Genomic DNA, 18,073 nt, shown 5'->3' with positions numbered 1-18,073 from the left:
GAGCCACTGAGACGGACAGGCAGCAGGACTTCCGTGACGTGTGGAACAGAATAACAAGGGCTGAGCAGCGGAGACCGGGCTGCGACAGAGAGGATGTGTCACCTGTGTCCCAGGCAAGATCAGTTCACACACCCAGGGGCCCCTGCCCGAAGCGGGGTGGGCACCCTCTCAGGGGGCCCTGTGGAAGGAAGTAGCACAGGTTCTCGCCTGCACTCCCCAAAGAGACCTGTGGCCGTGGGCCAGGGCAGGGCAGATGCTAGTTCCCACCCAGGGCAAAGACATTTTCACTTTGCACCTTGAAGGTTTATTTCCTTTTAAATTTATCTTCAGAGAGAGGGGGAGGGAGGAAGAGAAACATCAATGTGAGAGAGAAACACAGACTGGCTCCCTCTCATACCTGTCCGGACCAGGGGCTGCACTGGGAGTCAAACCCGTGACCTTTTTGCTCCGTGGGACGCCACCCAACCCGCTGAGCCACACTGGTCAGGGCAGCATTCTTCCCTTTCAATACAATAGTTTTCATCGAACACCAATGTGCCTGCCCCCAGGGGGTGAATCCTGCTGGCAGCTGTCCTCTCTGCAGGTGGTAATTATGTATGACTTGTAATTATTATCAATATAACTCACATATTGCTGAAACTTATGTTTTTGCAACATTTCATTCAATCCAAACACCCTCTGATCCTACCTAAGGGCGTTGTTTCCTAGCAACCGAAAATGATACAAAGTTCTCACCTCACAGCAGCACTCATTCCATTCATCCGCTCTCTCTAGGCTGTGGTAGCACATGGGGCCCAGAGGAAAATTCTGATGATTATATTTTATTCCTTCTGCTATGGTTTTGCTGCTAAAAATCTTCAACACCTTCTTCAAATGTGCCAAAGCCTCTCAGGAGGTCAGGGGTCCACCCCAGGAGCTCAGCACTGGGACACAGGACGAGGACCACCAGGCTGTCCCCTGGCCTCACCTACCAGGAAGATAGTTGAAGCTGAGAGCCCTCTGAGCCGGTGGCTTTGTCACCCACCACGACACAGCTGGGTAGGACGCAGCCATGGCTGTTGGCGACCCCAAGCGGCCCAGAAGCAGCGCAGCCACAGCCACCCTCTGCCCTGACACTCGAGAGCGGCACAGGTGGGCCCCTGGCCGTGCCCAGGCCCACCACGTCCACAGAGGCGCACCCCTGCTGCCTGCGGCGCCCCGGAAAGCCCAACCCCAGGGCAAGAGGGGTAGAAATTCCAATGAGAGTCTGAAGCACAGGAAAGGGAAAGCCGATCCCTTGTCCCCTTCACCAGCCCGAGGGAGGTGGTAACTAAACTAGCCAACAGCACACCCCACCACACACGGTGCCATGCAGTCCCTCCACCCTGGACAGGGCCCAGTTCCCCTCCCCAAGGCTGCCAACGTTAGGGACCCACATTTTCAGGGGCCTCAGACCCTCACTTCAGTGGTCCCCTCTGGGTCCGCCCCATCCCCACATGTGCTTCCTGCTCAGGGGCAGAGCAAGAGCTCACTCCAGGGAGAGTTTTCTTTCCAGACCCGGGAAGGCCTGGGGGTGGGACCTGAGAGGTGCCCATGAGAGGCCACACATGGGGTCTGCAGGCTGGCCCCAGGAGAGAACCTTAGATGAGAATTTTTAAAAAATGTATTTATTGCAAAGAATGCTGGACACAGTGTGAGGTGCGGCGAGACCCAACACCACCCACGCCAGGGAGACACCTACCACAGAAGCACAGTGACTGTCCTGGCTGAGGCCTGGCAGCTGAGAGCCACTGCAGGCAGAGGCGGGAAGGGCTGCCTGAGTCCACGCTGTGGCCCCAGGCCCAGTCCCTGGGACATACCCAGGGGAGCATGTCCTGACCTCCCCCTGGACACAGAGCAAAGAGGCCTCACTGGTCTTGCCTCAGCCAGCCTGAGGTCCTGGAGGGGTGGTGACATCCACAGATATGTGCCACCAACCAAAGGGACAAAGGGACCAGCTATGACTAACGAGTGAGTGTGTCCATGTGATCCAGTCACCAAAACCCCAGTGGACACAGGAGCAAAGGCAGAAGTCCCTCTGTCCCAAAGACTGGGGCTTGGTCCTCCGGCTCCGGGGCTCTGGCGGGAGATAAGTCCGAGAGGACGCTACCCCGGCCTCACCCAACATCATCTCCCCACCATGTTTGTCCACAGTGGCTGCAGCACACAAGATCATGACCACCCGCTGGGCAGGAGGCACCTGGGGCACGGGACAGGTGCGCTGCCCTGCCAGGCCCAGCCCTGAGAAGGCTTTGGGTCCCAGGGCCTGGCTTCACCAAGGTCCCGTGCGGGCAGCAGGCATTCCACTACAAACCCAGACATCTTCCCACCCACCCCCCAGCCTGTTGGCATCTGCCGGCTATAAAACAGAGCTGGGATTGCTGTCTGGCCTGCTTGTCTGGGCCCAACAGGACTCGGGGGTGTAACAGATAGCAGACTCCCAAGGTCATTTTCAAGGGGCTCCTGTGCACGTGAATAAAAAGCTGCTATGTGTCTGAGAAAGCCCCCCCGCCCCCCGCCAAGGCTGCCTCTGGGTTCCAGCCTCCCCTCTGCTCAGCACCACAGGTAGAGGTCAACCAAGGCCAGGCCAGGCTGTGCAGGACCACCACAGGCTTTTCTGAATCTTTCACAGCAAATGCCCATCCCAGGCCCAGTGCACACACCTGTGTGGACACAGACCCAAGGACCCAGAGGAAGACCAGTGGGCAAGGTGGCAGGGAGGGGAAGGAGATGGGCTGGCAGCCTCTCCCTCGAGTCTCGAGTTTCAGGTAAGTGCGCTGGGAAGGTGATTCAAACAACCACCCCGACCCCCATCTTTCCCTGGTTTCACTGAGAGAGCAGGGGGCCCCTGGCCACCAGCTCCCAAAATACTCCAGTGTACATGACGGGGAAGGGTGGCCACGGTGCTGAGCTTCCAGCACATGTCTGCGCCTCCCATCGCAGCCATGCGAGCCCGTCACCTTCCCGAGGGGCGCAGACCCACTGGCCTGGCCGCCCAGGTGTCCGAGGAGGCAGAGGCTCTCCAGCTCCAGGCTCCATGACAAAGGCTCTCCTCTCCGCTGGGGCAACAGAGCCCCGCAGCCGTGAGGACCTCGCCTCTCGCGCCTCTGGCTCAGGAGCTGGCCACAGACAGGCCAGCAGCGCCCCTGCAGGGGTCCCCAGGGGCGCCCAGGCAGCTTGGCCACGGTGGGAACACCCAGTTTCACATTTTATGGTTTCACACTTCAGAGAGCCAACCCGACGGTGAAAGGGAAGACCTGAAGGCTACCAGAGCAGGACCGGGCGCTGGCGACTTCGCACCACCCCGACGTGGGTGCAGTCCGGCCAAACGATTTCCAGCAGCATCGGGCGCAACCCTGTCACTGTCAACAGGAAACAGGTGGACAGGGGTGCTACGGGTGTTGGGGCTCTGGCCACACATGGCTTTGAGGGTGTTCCTGCATGGCGACTGTCACAGGGACGGGGGTTCTGCAGAGACCAATGCCTGCCCGGGTGTCGCAGTGGATGAGACGGGGTCACTGGTGGGCAGGGACTGTGACAAGGGCTTCCTCTGGAGGCCGCGAGATGTCTACATTCTGCACAAAAATAGAAACACAGAACATTTGTCCTGCGCCAGGAACGGATGGCACCTGCCGTCCCACTGCACATCTGCTCCCTTGTGCCGCGGTGTCCGGGCCCACGTCCTCCCTCCGAGGAGCCCAGCTGGCGACTCCAGGCCCCGACCTTCCCTAAGAGCTGGGGCTCAAGTGCCTCTTCACACATGGCTGGTGGACAAACACAAGGACAGAAATGGGGCTGAGGGTGCCCCTACAAGCAGCACGAAGGATGCTGGTTAGGACGTCATCCCTGGTCACCTGTGGGGGCGCCTGGACCAGACCAGGGGCAATGGGATGGTGATAGGCCCAGGTGAGGGGCAGCAGCTCTGGGAAGACACACCACACACCCCTGCTGTCTTGCACCCGAACCAGGTCCTGACAGGCTGCAAGATGACTGGTGTGGTCAGCAGGACACCGGTAAACACAGGGAGATTCTGTGCATGCGAGCCCACTCAGTGTTACAGGGAACCGTTTATCGGACCCAGCCTCAGGGCTATGAGAACACTACTTCTCAGGCCCATTCTCAAGGTTGTGGGAAACTGCTTCCCTTAGTTGCCCGGACACAAGCGAGGGAGCCAGACTGCTTCCGGTCACCCTCCAGCTGCCTGAGGGGCTCAAGGCCAAGGGGCTGCCCAGGGCCCAGAACACCCCGTCATGGGTGGCAGCAGGCCCCATGGGACTTCTTGATGCAGGGGACTCTGGGCATAGGGGTTGGAAGGGGCGGTCTGCGCTTGGCCTCAGTGGGAGAGGTAGCCGAAGTGACAGAAGGACCCCACATGGGCAGAGAAAGCGATTCTGGGAAACACTTCGAGGTGCTTCTATCTTCGGCGAGGCTCGGGGAGAACACAGGGTAGCGAGCTGCTCTTCTGCAGAAAAACCTGCCCAGTGCCAAGGCCCTTAGCCTCTGTGCAGCCCTTCCCCCAGTAAATCACACTGTTTCCATTTGTGAAGCCGCTTGAGCTGGAAAAGGTGCTCAGGAGCCTGGGCTGCTGGGGGGGAATGGAAGAACCCTCACCTGCCCACTGTGGGCCTCCAACCTCCTCCCCACCTGGACACCCTCCTTGGCTCAGACCTCCACTGGGGGCTGCTCAGGAGCCAGCCACACCCCAGCTCAGGGGTATCCTAGCTTCGTGGCCCGGCTCCAGGGGTTTCCCCACCCCCAGGGCAGCGCCACCCCCAGACCACGGCCTCCCCCTGCAGACAGGACAGCAGCCTGCGGGAGAAGTCAAGCCAGCTGGGCCCGGGCCTGGACGTGCCTAGACACCCCCGGGGAGCTGCTGCCACCGCAGCAGTGACCCCGCTGGTACCTGTGGCCTGTCCCGGTGCGTGTTCACCGCCATCACGTTCAGGTATATGGACTCCACTTTACAACCTGCCGAAGGAAGACACAAAGCCATTCCCCTCCTGAACGGCAGCTGCAGCCATGGAGGGCAGAACCTTCTCCTCTGGCTGCTGAGGAAAGAACAGGTCTTACCCTGCCCTCCCACCCCCCACAGACAGCTTCCTGGGGGCCCCCGTCAGGAAGGACACGGCACCTTGTTAGGTCCCTGCTTGTCAAATGCCACTGCCCAGCGCAGCCTCGGTGAGGAGCCCACACTGAAGACCCCGGGGGCAAGGTCTAAGGAGCCACAGGCCGCGCTCAGCTCGGGGTCCCTATGCTCAGTCCTGGGGGCCCCCAGACCACCCATGCCCCGCCTGGTCGAATAGTGCCAGGTGCTCAGTGCAATGGGGGCCCAGAGGATGAGCACACTGGTGTGACACCAGCTGCCACTGAGCTGTACTCATCCTCCAAGGGCACAGCCCCCCAAGACGCCTGGTGACCTGTGTTGAAGGTGACGTGCCCAGACCCCATAGCTCATGGGAAGCTGCCTGGGGTCTCCGCTGGCACGGCCCAAGGCAGAGGTGGGGGTTTGGAAAAGCCAGTCGAAAAGCCCTTCACTCAGGTGGGTGCTGGTTAAGCAGGGCCACTGGGGAGGCGTCCTGTGGCCACGGAAATGGAAATCAAAAAAATTAAAAGCAAATCGGGAAGGGTAGGGGGATGGAGGGAGGAGGAGTGAGCCCCTAGTGGAGTTTGCAGGGGATGTGCGGCAAGTCACGGGACCCTGTAGACATGGCAGGCAGGGCGGTGCGCGGGAAGCCTCCTACCGTATGCCACGGGGGTCAGCTTCAGCACTGTGTGCAGTGGGCACTTGAGGTAGGGCAGCTCTTCTGTGGACACAGACAGGGAGGGCTGGCACTCCAGGGACGCCAGGGTCACAGTCCCCGCTCTCCGTCATACATGCCGCCCCCCCCCCCTGGGGCAGGGCCCGCACCTGCCGTCTTGTCCAGGAAGTAGGCCAGCAGGCAGCGCATCACAGCCTGGTGGCAGATGACCAGCACGTTCTCTTGCCTCTCCAGCTCCATGATGACAGGCTCAAGTCGCTGGACCAGGTCCTCGTAGGACTGCAAGGGCAAGCCCCTGCTCAGGCCCAGCTCCAGGGCGGGGGTAGGGAGGATCCATCCTGGGTGGTGGGCCACTTCCTTGCTCCCAGAGCTGCTGTGGCCAGGCCTCCCCCAGCTTGGCTCCAGAGGGCACAGGACTGGGCAGCTCAGGGCTGGGGCCCTCCCGACCTCAGGACTGCGACAGTGAGAAGTCACCCTGAGAGGGAAGCTGAGGGACTGGGGAGGACTGGCAGTCTGGGACAGGGGTCACCTCCACCAGCCCAGGGGCAGGTCCCAGTAGGACTGAGAGGGTGGGGCTGGATCTCAGGCTGCCATCCCAAGGGGCCATCTCTGTGCCCACCCATAGGACCCTGGCAACTGGTGACATGGAAAATATACAGCTCCCTTCCAGTTCATAGCAGGTGGGGACAGGGGGAGCAAAGATCCCCCAACCCACACAAAACTTCCAGAGCTCACTTGCTGGAAACACCTGAGGTCCCAGGAACACCCTGGCCCCTGCAGTCCGCCTGCTTGGTTCCTCTCCCTGCACCCAGGAGGTTTGGAGATTTCCACCAGGAGGCTGAGCCCTGGAGCAGCACCAGGAGCTGGGGGATGTCCTGAACCGGTTCTGGGGTAACTGCGATTTCCCTCCTGGCCCCCACCCCTGTGTTCCCAAGGTCGAGCGGTAGCTGCTTTGTTTCTTTCCCCTGTTCTCGGGCTGGTTCTAAACCTGAGCTCTGCCCTACAGCATGGTGGGGGAATACCTACGCTACCCAGAGCTGTCCTGTTCCTGGGGACGGGACGGCACGAGGGCCTGCCTGTGAGCCTGGCCCCTGTGGGGGGAGCTTCCATGCGTGGGCACACATATGTCTGTGTTGGGTATTTTGATTTGGCCACTGTCCTGGGTCATGCCCTGAGGTTGCCTTGTTCCCGACCTGGGGCCTAGGCCTGCCTCATCTGAGAAGATTCCCCCTAGGTCTGGATTCAGGGCTGGGGGTAAGGTCTGAAGCTCCAGGGAGAGTGGGATCATCCCAAGATGCCCCTGGGGAAGGGGGTGGGCAATGTGGGAGGTGACAAGGAGCAGGGACCCAATGGGCCTCAAGGTCGGGAGGCCTGCGCGGCACCGTCCTTCCACTACCCAAGGAGGGGACTACAGCCCAGGCCACACGGCCGAGAAGTGGTAGAGATGAGGGATACAACCAGCCTGGCCTACCTCTGAGGCCAGCCCCTGTGCTGCCCTCGTGGCTCCCACGGGGCCCCACAGGGCCTCAGCCACAACAGGTGGTCCTCCCAGGCAGGCAGCACCTGCCTGAGACTAAGCACCCAAAGCCCACCTACCTCGCCCTTGGGGTACCGGTAGCGGTATTTGTCCTGGTCCCGCAGGGCGAACTCCAATGGATAATGATCCTGGATTTCCTCGTAGGTCATTTCCTCACAGACGCCCTAGGGAGACACCGGGTCGTTACATTTCCCATGCCAGGCCGGGGATCAGCCCTGGGGAGGGGGGCTGGGCAGAGGGGACCAGGTTCCTGGGCCATGGAGGCCCTCCTAGCCTGGAGCAGGGACCTGCCTGGGAAGAGCAGGCCCTGTGGGAACACTGAACAGGAGGGCAGCCCCCTATTTGTACAAAGTTATCAGAACGTCTTTTCCATCTTTTCCGACCATCCATGACCCAGTTCCCCAATTAGAAAGCAACTGTGTAACTTTTCTAATGTGTCTTTGGTCTTCTGTGCTGTGGACATGCTACTTCTCAGTACAGACTTTGTGCAGACTGACTACAAAGCCAGACTGCACTTGCGTCATTCAGGACACACCCCCACTCCTACAGAATCTGGGCCTCTGTCTCCGCACAGGACCCCCTCCCGCCCTCCCTTTCTATCAGCCCCTCCTTGTCAGCTTACAGACAGACGGCCGAGTCTCCCTGGGCTCAGCCTCCTTGCCTCCCATTCACTTCCCCACCCACTCCCCCTGGGCACCAGCCCCACCCGGCTCGTGCCCAGACGCCCAGTGACCTTGTAATTGCATCCCGGTGGTCAGTTCGCAGCCTGGCCCCCTGGGGTATCCACCACACTGACCACTGCCTCCTCTCAGTGCCCCTCCCACCTCACTGGCTGCTCATCCGCAGACTCCCCAACAGCCCCTTCAATGCCGGGCCCCCGGCCTCTGCCCGGGGTCCTGCTAGTGCTTCCTCTGCCCGCTTGTCCCTTCCTCGGCCTCAACAACCGTTTCCGGGGTTGCAGGCCGGGTCCCCAGTTAGGGGCACATGAGAGGCAGCCTCTTGTGCGCCCCCCACTGGGGACCTGGCCTGCAACCCAGGCATGTGCCCTGACTGGGAGTCGAACTGGTGACCATTTGGTTCGCAGGTTGGCACTTGATTCTCTGAACCACACCAGCCAGGGCAATAAAAATCTAAAAATCTTAAAAAAAAAAAAAAAAAAGAGGAGAAGCCAGGGGGTGGGGAAATGGGTAGAGGGGGTCAAAGGCACCAACTTTCAGCATGGTGACTATAGTTACCAATATTATAACATATATTTGAAAGTTGCTAAGGAAGCAGATGTTAAAAATTCTCACTACATGGGCGGGGGCGGGGGGAGTTGTAACAATGTGAGGTGATGAACATTAACTTATTGTGGTGATCACTCTGAGATATACACATGCATCAAATTATCATGCCGTACACCTTAAACTAATATAATGTTACATGTCAGTTACGTTTCAATGAAACTGGGGGAAAAGAATACAAGGAGGAGGTAGGGACTGAACGGACGGAAGCTCGGTGGGGCTGTCAGCAATCTTGGGGTCAGGAGACAAAAACCAGAGGCTTGGGGACCACAAGTTTTCCAACAGAAAACTCTAGGAGGGGGACCTGAAAAACTGAGTAGCTGCCACGAAGCTCAAACGCAGCTTTCCAATAACTCTGAGTAGACCAAGGGGGGTCTGCCCCAACTCCCTGCCAGAGCGAAGGTTAATCCTAGGAGAAAGGTGACGTCAGCCTGAACCTCAGATTGTCTCCGCGAGTGTTCACACGAAACGCCCCACACTCGGTCAGAAAGGACCAGGCATGCGTCGTATCCCGAGTGGAGCACACCAAGAATGCCTACAAATCGACAAGAAAAAGGCAGACAACCCAACAGAGGAAAAAAGAGCAAAAGACCTCACAGAAGATATCAAGTGGCCGGTATATATAGTAAAACACTGTCACAATTAAAACTGTGATACTGGTATTTGAACAGATATACAAATCATATGTAAGAACCGAAAATAAAAGTAGATACAGTAGCCCTGGCTGGTGTAGCTCAGTGGATTGAGCGTGGGCCTGTGAAGCAAAGGGTCGCCGGTTCGATTCCCAGTCAGGGCACATGCCTGGGTTGCAGGCCAGGTCCCCAGTGGGGGACACATGAGAGGCAACCACACATTGATGTTTCTCTCCCTCTTTCTCCTTCCTGTCCCCTCTCTCTAAAAATAAATAAATATATTTTTTAAAGTATCTTTGCTTATTAAAAAAAAGTAGATACAGTAAATCAACAGGAAAAAGACAGATGGTTAGAGATAATCATCATTAGAAGTAACTGGGGGAAGGTCATATTTAAGGCTTATGTCAAAATCAGTTCTGGCTGATGTAGACAGTCAAAGGCAAAAGAGGAAAGGAATGGTGGGAAGGCAGGGAGAAGGAGACATCGAAACCCTAAACAACAAAGGAAAGTTAGGGAGAAAGCTCCGCTGACCCTCGCCCACGTGGCCACCCTGGCCGAGTGTGGTCAGCCCGGGGGCCCTGGGCCAGGGAGGAAGAGTCGGTGGTTAATCACCGCATCGATCTCGTTGAGGACCTTCCACTGCTCGTAGGGCACGCCCAGAGCCTCGGCCGTCTGGATGGTCCTCTTCATCTGGCTGGTCCAAACCTTCAGGTCCTTGATGTTCTGGTCACTGATGAATTGGGCCAGACTCTTGGCAAACTGAAACACATTACAAGTGAATTCAGGCCCCAGAGACACACGGTTCCCGAGGTCATGGCCAGCCTCAGGGAACACAGGTTTGGTAAAAACATGAACTGACCTCTCAGTGACACCCACACCCTGTGCATTCCTCCCAGACCCTGAGCATAGTTCCAGTGACCCACAAGGTCCCCTGCCACTGCCCCCGACCCTTGACCATGTTCCCAATGCTGTATGACTTCCCCACCAAGGCCTCAATATCACCCCTAGACTGTGGCACAGCCATCAGCTGCACTGCAGGGACTTGGGGCACTCCCAGGATGTCACGCCTCTCCAAGGGGACAGCTCACATGACAGCCAGAGATCCAGGCATCTGCTTCATGCTTGGTGACTTTCTCTACATGTTTGGAACATTCTAGACTGAATGAAGGTGATCCATCTCGATCGATGATTACACATCAGCTACATGAGCTGGAGCCCAGCCCTGGCCCCTGCCCACACCACCGCCGCCCTGAGGTGCCTTTGCACAGACACACACTGACCTCCCGGCCCCGGGGGGACAGTCCTGGGTCCCCGCCGATCCGGCCCTTGAGGTTGAGCTCGCTCTCCCCGTGCCGGCAGAGGTAGATGGAGCGGGGGGTGACATGGATGTTCATGAGATAATACACGATGCGGCTCTGGATGTGGTCGGCCACTCGGTTCACCACGTAGCTCTGCCCCACGTCCATGATCTTGATGTACGACAGATCCCTTTCCGGAGAGAGGGTCAGGACCAGCCTGTGAGTGTGACCAGGGCCCTCGAGGGAGGGCACATTCTGCCGGCCAGAAGAACTGGCGGCAGACCCTGGCCTCTCTGAGCACCAGGCTGGACATCACAACACACAGAGCCATCAGCTGGTGTGTGAGTGACAGGGCGAGGCAAGAGTGACAGCACACCCATGACACACAAACCCCGTGGGAGGTGCTCAGCACTCAGGCTCCCGAAAGGTGACACCCAAAGCCCGGGGGTGGGGGGTTGGACTGCACTGTACTGTTCACCACTGCTCTGCGTCCCCCAGGCCGCTCCTGCCTGTCTCTGACTCTCACCGCACTGTCCATAGGTGAACATGAAAGAGACTGTTTTCTCGAGGAGCGATCGGGAAGTAGCTCACAAGTGCTCTTGCCCTCCTCTCTTCCTGGTCAGCCATCCACGGACCTGGCCTTTCCTTCCCCTGCTGACCTCTCCCCCTGGAGCTCAGCCCAGGTCATTCATGCACAGAGTGGCTGCCACACCCCCAGCAGGTGGCAGGCGGGTGGGGCGAGAGGCACAGGAGGACTGTGCTGGTGGCAGCAGCTGACTTCGCCTGCTTTGCGCCTGTATGACCTTGCAGCCTGGAGAGCCTGCTTTTCTGTTTATGGTTGTGGAGGGGTCGGGCAGCAGGAGGAAAGGTGGGATTTCTCAGGCACTGGGCTCAGGTTCAGTCCAGAGCCCTCTGGGTGTTCTCACTGGCCAGACCATAGGATGTCCATCTAGGTTTTGGGGTGTTACAGACACTGCCACCAAAAACAGCCCCAACTGCCCTGGCCAGGTGGCTCAGTTGGTTAGAGCATTGTCCCATACACCAAAAGGTTAGGGGTTCAATTCCTGGTCAGGGCACATGCCTGCGTTGCAGGTTTGGTCCACAGTCAGGGCACATATGGAAAGCAACCAACTGATGTTTCGCTCTCTCTCTTTCTTCCTCTCTCTCTAAAAAAAATAGCAGCAGCATTTACTGACTGTCCAGCAGGAGTGAGTCCAGACAAGCTCCTCTACTGCGGTCACATCACAGAACCACGAGGAGAAATGCCATCTGGGAGAGCAGGGGACACAAGGAAAACCAGAGATCCAGAGAGCAAGTGCTGTGTGGTTCTAACAGCATGGGCAGGCTGGACAGCCCAGCTGGACTCAGAGCCAGTTCAGGAGTCCAGACCCCAAACCAGCCCTCCACCAGCTGCTTCTCCCCTTGGTTCGCAGGCCTTGCTTATTCTTATGTAATTATAAGAGACCCAAGCACAGAGTCACACTCCAGCCTTGTCACTTCCTGCTGCGTAACAGGCACTGGCCCACGTCTCTGGTCTGGTTTGTAAAGACTGTGCAACACTTTACCAAGGGACCACCTGCTCTTTCCTGAAGCGCCGCCACCACTTATACAAGCTGGGGGTCGGCAAACCACGGCCAGCAAGTCAGCCCATAGTAGTCCGTCCTGGGGAACACGGCCATGCCCACCACAGACCTAAAGGCCCGTCCCCGCCCGCCACTCACTCGTGCTGGATCTTCCTCTCCAGTGGGAAGGAGAGGCTTTGCCACACCAGCCACTGTCAGCTGTTCCCAGGCAGAGTCTGGCCACTGCTCCCCCTTCTCAAAATGCAGACTGTGCGTTTTAAAAAGAGTAAGTCCTGTTTGCAAATGCCTGTGGGAGGACCCTCTGCACCGAAACCAGGCTTGATCTTATGATGGAACAGTAGAGAACTCGGATGTGCAGAGCTCCGGCAAGGCAGCAGGGATTCGGCCACTTGCCGTTGGCCCACAACGTCTGCCCCAAGGCGAAAATAGAAACAGCCAGACCACCTCTGCCTGCTGGGTGGCCCCCGAGGGGGCCCCTGCTGCCCACCCATGGCGGGGTCTGGACACGGGGCTGTCCTCACTCACCTGTCCAGGCCCTCATCCAGAGGCTCGTACGAGCTCTCATAGCACTCGATGCGCCTCATGAAGTCCTCTGTGGCCTCGTCGCTGTCACGGTTGACATAGTCAGGGCTGCCCAGTTTCACTTGCTGCCGGAGCCAGGCACAAAGTGAGGACACATCAGGGCTGGAGGCCAAATGGGGCCAGAGACCAAGGAGGGTGCTGGGGTGGGGCTGGGGGTGCGGGCCCTGGGCTGAAAGCCAGGCCAAGGCCAGAGCACAGGCTGGAGGCCAACCACGGGCGCATTAAGAAGAGTCCAGTGGCCTTCTGGTCCCCACACTGGTGCTGAAAGAGCATTCCTGGGCATTCTGAAGTCAAGCCCCTCATCTTTGTGGGATGGGGGAGGGGGGAGCCCCAGGGGCAAGGAGCCTGGAAGACCCTCCCCACCTGAAGGAACTCCCCAAACCTAGATGTTCGTTCCTTGAATAATGAGAGGGCAGGGGAGAGGGGCCAAGCCTCCTTCTCGAAATGTGAACACCACCCTCCACCCCCGACCCAGGGGTCGAAGCTTCTCCCCATTGCCCAGGGGATTGTGCGGGGGAAGGGAAGGGGGGGAGCAGAATGAAGGCCTGCCTGCCACAAAGCCCTGGAAGAAGGTGTGGGGGAAGGCTCACCTGACCCAGCATTCTACTCTCTCCCACCCCCGGCCCCAAGGTTCAGAAAATCCAAATTAAGGCTGGTCTGGGCACAAGCCCAAACCTGGAGGGGAACCTAAGTGTCACATGCCACCTTGGTTGTATAACTGTCCCATCCACGTCAGAAGTGTCACTCACCACGATGTTAGCAGCTATGACCTCAGGGTCCACACAGATGGACTCAACGAAGAAGGTCTGCAGGAAGGACCAGGGCCAGCAGGAGGGAAGGGACCACGGACACAGTTAGGGCTCTGGGCCTGGCCCCACAGAGCCCCCCACCCCACTGAGGGCCAAGCTGAGCAGCTGGGTCCCCGAGGCCCTGGGTTGGGAGCAGGGTCCAGAAACATGGAACCAAAGCAGGTGCCACCTTCTCCAGGACTTGGCCACCAAGACCCCGGCCTCCCAGGAAAGAAGACCCTAGCTGGAGAAAAACAGCCCCTCTCACCCCGAATCCATCGGGGGCTAACCTGTCCCATACGCATGACAGGGGCCCCAGAGAGCCCAAATGTGCCCAGCCAAGGACTTGAGCCCAATAAGGTCTCACCTTGTAGCCGTTCTGTTCCCCAAAATTAAAGATGGTCGCCCTCCGCTCACGGGTGGTATTTGTGGCATCAAAAACCTAGGACCAAACTGTGGTTAACTGGGCCTCTGGCCCTAGAGAAGGGGGTGCCACCCACAGCTGCGGGGCTGGCTCTCTCACGGGGACCGGCTGCTGGCCGGGATCCCCCCCTCCCCAGTCTCCTACAGACCTGCCAGGGCTGGGCTGGTCCTCCCTTCCTTGGGGACACATCCCCAGGGAGCTGGAAGGAATGGGTGAGCTTCGCTCCTGCAGGGCAGCAAACCCTTGGCACGGAGGATGCGCTCAGCACTGCTATGTATACAGCAGGCGCTCAGTTCACGTTTGACTGACAGGATATCCTGTGAAACCAGTTAAACCTGGAGAACTGAACCCATATTTATCTCCACTCCATCCTGAGACCCCAGTGGACTGGGAACAGGATACAGAGAACAGGCAAGGGGAAGGAAGGGGAGACGTCATGAGGTTCTGTCAGACACACAGCCACTGACTCTGGACAACCGGGAAACCCACACAAGCCCCCACGGCCCACAGCACACCCACTCGTGCAGAATCACGAGGGGCAAGGGCAGGGGCACAGGCGTCTCTGGCAAAAGGGACAGGAGGTGGAGGAGGTGGACCGTGGCCCTGTAACACAGAGCCTGCGGAGCCCCAGGTCCGGCTGCCCCACCTCGTCCAGCCGGCTCGGCCGCCTGGGCTGCTCTGGAAGCCCCTGGGGCCGCCTGGGCACCCTGAGGGGCAGTTCACGCCCATGCGCATCAAACAGCTTTCCTGCTTCCCTTTCTCAAAAGGAAAAACCAGGGCTCGTGCAACCAGGGCTCGCTGGATACTCCAAAAAAAACCTCTCATGTGAAAAACAAAATAAATCAAGCAATAAAAGGAACTTCGAGAAAATGAAGACAGAGCATGGAAAAAAAGAAAATGTCAAGAACACTCTGATAACCACAAAATAAGAGCAGAGTTCTGGCCCTAGCCAGGTAGCTCAGTCAGTTAGAGCATTGTCTCAATACACCAAGGTTGCAGGTTCGATCCCTGGTGAGGGCACAAAGAGAACCAGCCAATGAATGCATAAATAAATGGAACAACAAATCGATGTTTCTCTGTCTCTCCCTTCCCCTCTCTCTAAAATCAGCAAAAAAAACAAAAAACCAACAAGAACAACAAAAATAAAACAAAAAAACCAACAAAAGAGTTGTAATAAATTGAAACAGAGAACAAGAAATTTGAAAATTTGGAAATTAAAATGTTAGCACAGGAACTTTTTAAAAATTTCAACCACTATTGAGACGTTTTCCCTGAAAGTAAGACAAAAAAGAGAGAAAAAAATAACAGAAAAAAGATAAAGTTAGGGATCCAGCCTAGTGTGCTGACACCGGGGCAGTTCTAGAAAAAGAAACCGGAAATCAGAGTCAAGTGGGTAATCACTTATCAGAAAGTGGCGGATTTACCCAAGGACTGAGACACAGCAACTCCTCAGGCTCCCTGGGGAGAGTCCTGCCGAGAACAACCGAGGGACCCAGCATGGTAGAGGGCAGAAGACTCACTGTGAGATGCCTCGTCCCGGAGACCCCACAGGCCCCCCAGGGGAATGGCTAAGGCGGGACCCCAGCCCCTTCCACGAAACTTTCAGGGATATCAGCGAGTCAGAATGACGTCAGACTTTCCCACAGGCACACTAGAAGCCATAGTGCAAAGGAGTCATGTTGTGGAAATTCTACGGGGAAAGGACTTCCCACCTCGACTCTGTAGCCAATAACCAACTATAAGGATAAAATACACATTTCTAGACATGTAAGGTGTTGGGAGATTTACTTCCAAAGTACCTTTCTCAGAAAGCTACTGGAGGACGTGCTCCAGCAAAATAAGTTAGTAAGCCACGGAAGAGGAAGACGACAGATCCAAGAGTGGGATACTCAAGTCGGAGGGGGGAGGCAAGTCCCCGTGCGGCAACTGTGCCACAGACCTAGAGGGCAACTGATCCAGATGGAGCTGGGGGACAGAGTGCTCCAGATGGCACTCTGGAGGGAAAAAGTAGGGAAGAAGTAAGGAAAACACAGTTTCTGTGTTTGCACATGGGGGTGGATAGGACCCTCTCCTGCAGACGCCTTGCTCAGCCTTGCTTGCCCGGCCCCTTGCACCTGACTAGAGGAGCCCAACCCATGGGCATATTCCCTCACCCAGGACTCAACTGGTTCCCGGAACAGCCTCTAAATGCTGGACGGGATTCTTCCTAGGGCAGAGAAATCACATTTTCTCAAGACCAGGTAACATGATCCCTCTAACCTATGAGGTGGCCAACAATGTCAGCACTCGGAAGTCCTGCAGAGTCACAGACAACCACAAGCCCAGAGGGAAATGCCTAGCCCACATCCAGCCCCCTGCAGAGTAGCTGCAGACTTTCTGCAGGGGCTGGTCCCTGAGGAGCATCCGGGGCACACACACCTTGCCTTCCCCTCTGGAGGCCTGGTGAGCAAAGGGGTGGATGCCTATGGGCTCCCACATATCTCTCCCAGGTGTTGCCAGGGTATCACACTCACCGCCACATGTCCCCCCTCCTCAGTAAGGAACCGCCGGACGTCACCGAGGGCTGCCAGGGCACACTGCCTTCAGGGGAGAAAACACGGGGTCAGCCAGGACCTGACCTGGGCTGTAGGAAGGCAGCGGGTAAGGGACATACCCTCCCCAGGACAGGAGAGGGGGTGGGCTGCAGGTCACCTTGAGCTCCACGAGAACCCACGAACAAATAGAGCTGGAGAGCGTCCAGGTTGGTGAACACTCGGAGGTGCTGGGAGGGCCATGCGCCCTGAGAGGGCATGGATGCCCCGTCCCTGTCTGGGCGACTCTCCGTCTGGCTGCTCCCGAGTTTTATCTTTTATAATAAACCAGTAAATGTAACTAAAGCATGTTCCTGAGCTCTGTGAGCGGTTCTAGAAAATTACTGAACCGAGGAGGTGGCTGTGGAAACCCCAGAGATACAGAAGGTCAGTCAGCAGCACGGGTAGCCCCCCCAGGGACTGGCGACTGGTGTTCACAGTAAAGGTGGTCGAGGGGGTTGAGCCCTTAACCTGCGGAGCTGAGGCTGCTCCCAGTGGGTGGTGTCAGAACTGAACTGAACGGGACTGGAGGGCACCAGTCCCTGGAGAAAACACCCCAGTGTCCCCAAGCTCTTGTGTGCGGTGACTGAAAAGGCACAGGCATGACTGAGTGTGCACACATGTGTGCATGGAGTACATGTGTGTGCACTCACGCACAAGTATGGGTTTTTGTATGTGTCCAAATGGGCATTCAGGGTGTGCACATGTGAACTCCCATGTGAGTGCATGGGGGTATACACACATGCCTTCATGTGGTATGAGCGCAAGTGTGGTCAGTGTGTGTTAGTGCATGTGTCCATGTATGTGTATATGGTGGGCACTAGTATGTACATGCCTACGTATGCCGAGGGATATACAGATGTTTGCAAGCATGTGTGGGCACCCACCTTCCCGTGTTGTGGGACCACATGTGGAAAAGGTTAACACAGCAGCCTGAGAACACCGACCGTCGACCTTCCAAAGGCCTGGGGCAAGGCTGACCTTGGGCTGGGGTCTGAGAATGTGAATAGTAAACAGCTCTCTGCACTGATTCTTTCTTTTCTAATCTTAGTCCTGGCCAGGATGTTCAGGTGGTTCGAGCACCATCTCATGTACCAAAAGGTTACAGATTTGATCCCCAGTCAGGGCACGCGTCCAGGTTGTGGATTTGGTCCCCAGCCAGGCGTGTACAGGAGGCAACCGATAGATGTTTCTTTTCTCTTTCATTTTTTTTTCTTCTTAATATATTTTATTGATTATACCATTACAGTTGTTCTATTCCCCCCCTTCATTCCCCTCCACCCACACCCTCCCTCCGCAACCATTCTCCCCCCCTTAGTTTATAACCACGTGTCTCAAGTTCTTTGGATTCTATATTTCCCCCACTATTCTCGCCCTCCCCCCTATCTATTTTCTGCCTACCATCTATGCTATTTTCTGTATCTTCTCCCCCCTTCTCCTCCTCCCACCCCCCTGTTTCTAACCCTCCATGTGTTCTTCATTTCTATGGTTCCACTCCTGATCTAGCTGTCTTCTTGGTTTGCTTTTGTTTTAGGTGTGGTTGTTAATAACTGTGTGTTTGCTGTCCTTTTATTGTTCATCTTTTTTTTTCCAGTGCCT

At 57.1% G+C, this 18,073-nt stretch overlaps 1 protein-coding gene across 5 annotated transcripts in view; it reads right to left on the bottom strand.

Moving 5' to 3' along the window:
• Nucleotides 1–808: 808 nt before the first annotated feature.
• PFKFB4 (6-phosphofructo-2-kinase/fructose-2,6-biphosphatase 4) overlaps nt 809–18,073 on the bottom strand; it is a 29,854-nt gene continuing 12,589 nt past the window's right edge. For 3 of the 5 annotated variants that reach the window (XM_037049807.1, XM_037049806.1, XM_037049809.1), the window contains exons 4-14: nt 16,418–16,484; nt 13,848–13,922; nt 13,442–13,498; nt 12,636–12,757; nt 10,510–10,717; nt 9,842–9,988; nt 7,374–7,478; nt 5,927–6,056; nt 5,760–5,822; nt 4,922–4,986; nt 1,627–3,593 (exon numbers count right to left, since the gene is read on the bottom strand). In XM_037049807.1, coding sequence (XP_036905702.1) covers nt 3,534–3,593; nt 4,922–4,986; nt 5,760–5,822; nt 5,927–6,056; nt 7,374–7,478; nt 9,842–9,988; nt 10,510–10,717; nt 12,636–12,757; nt 13,442–13,498; nt 13,848–13,922; nt 16,418–16,484 — 1,099 coding nt within the window. In that variant the 3' untranslated portion in view covers nt 1,627–3,533. Of the gene's footprint in view, nt 968–1,626; nt 3,594–4,921; nt 4,987–5,759; nt 5,823–5,926; nt 6,057–7,373; nt 7,479–9,841; nt 9,989–10,509; nt 10,718–12,635; nt 12,758–13,441; nt 13,499–13,847; nt 13,923–16,417; nt 16,485–18,073 lie in introns of those variants that run through there. The other 2 variants (XR_005067013.1, XM_037049810.1) reach the window with 2 other exon arrangements.

The sequence above is a fragment of the Sturnira hondurensis genome, unplaced genomic scaffold (assembly GCF_014824575.4).
Source record: "Sturnira hondurensis isolate 20B ecotype Veracruz unplaced genomic scaffold, ASM1482457v3 Scaffold0006496, whole genome shotgun sequence".
Taxonomy (NCBI): Eukaryota; Metazoa; Chordata; class Mammalia; order Chiroptera; family Phyllostomidae; genus Sturnira; species Sturnira hondurensis.
The sequence above is the reverse complement of the archived record's forward strand: the minus strand, read 5'-3'. Positions and strand labels throughout refer to the sequence as shown.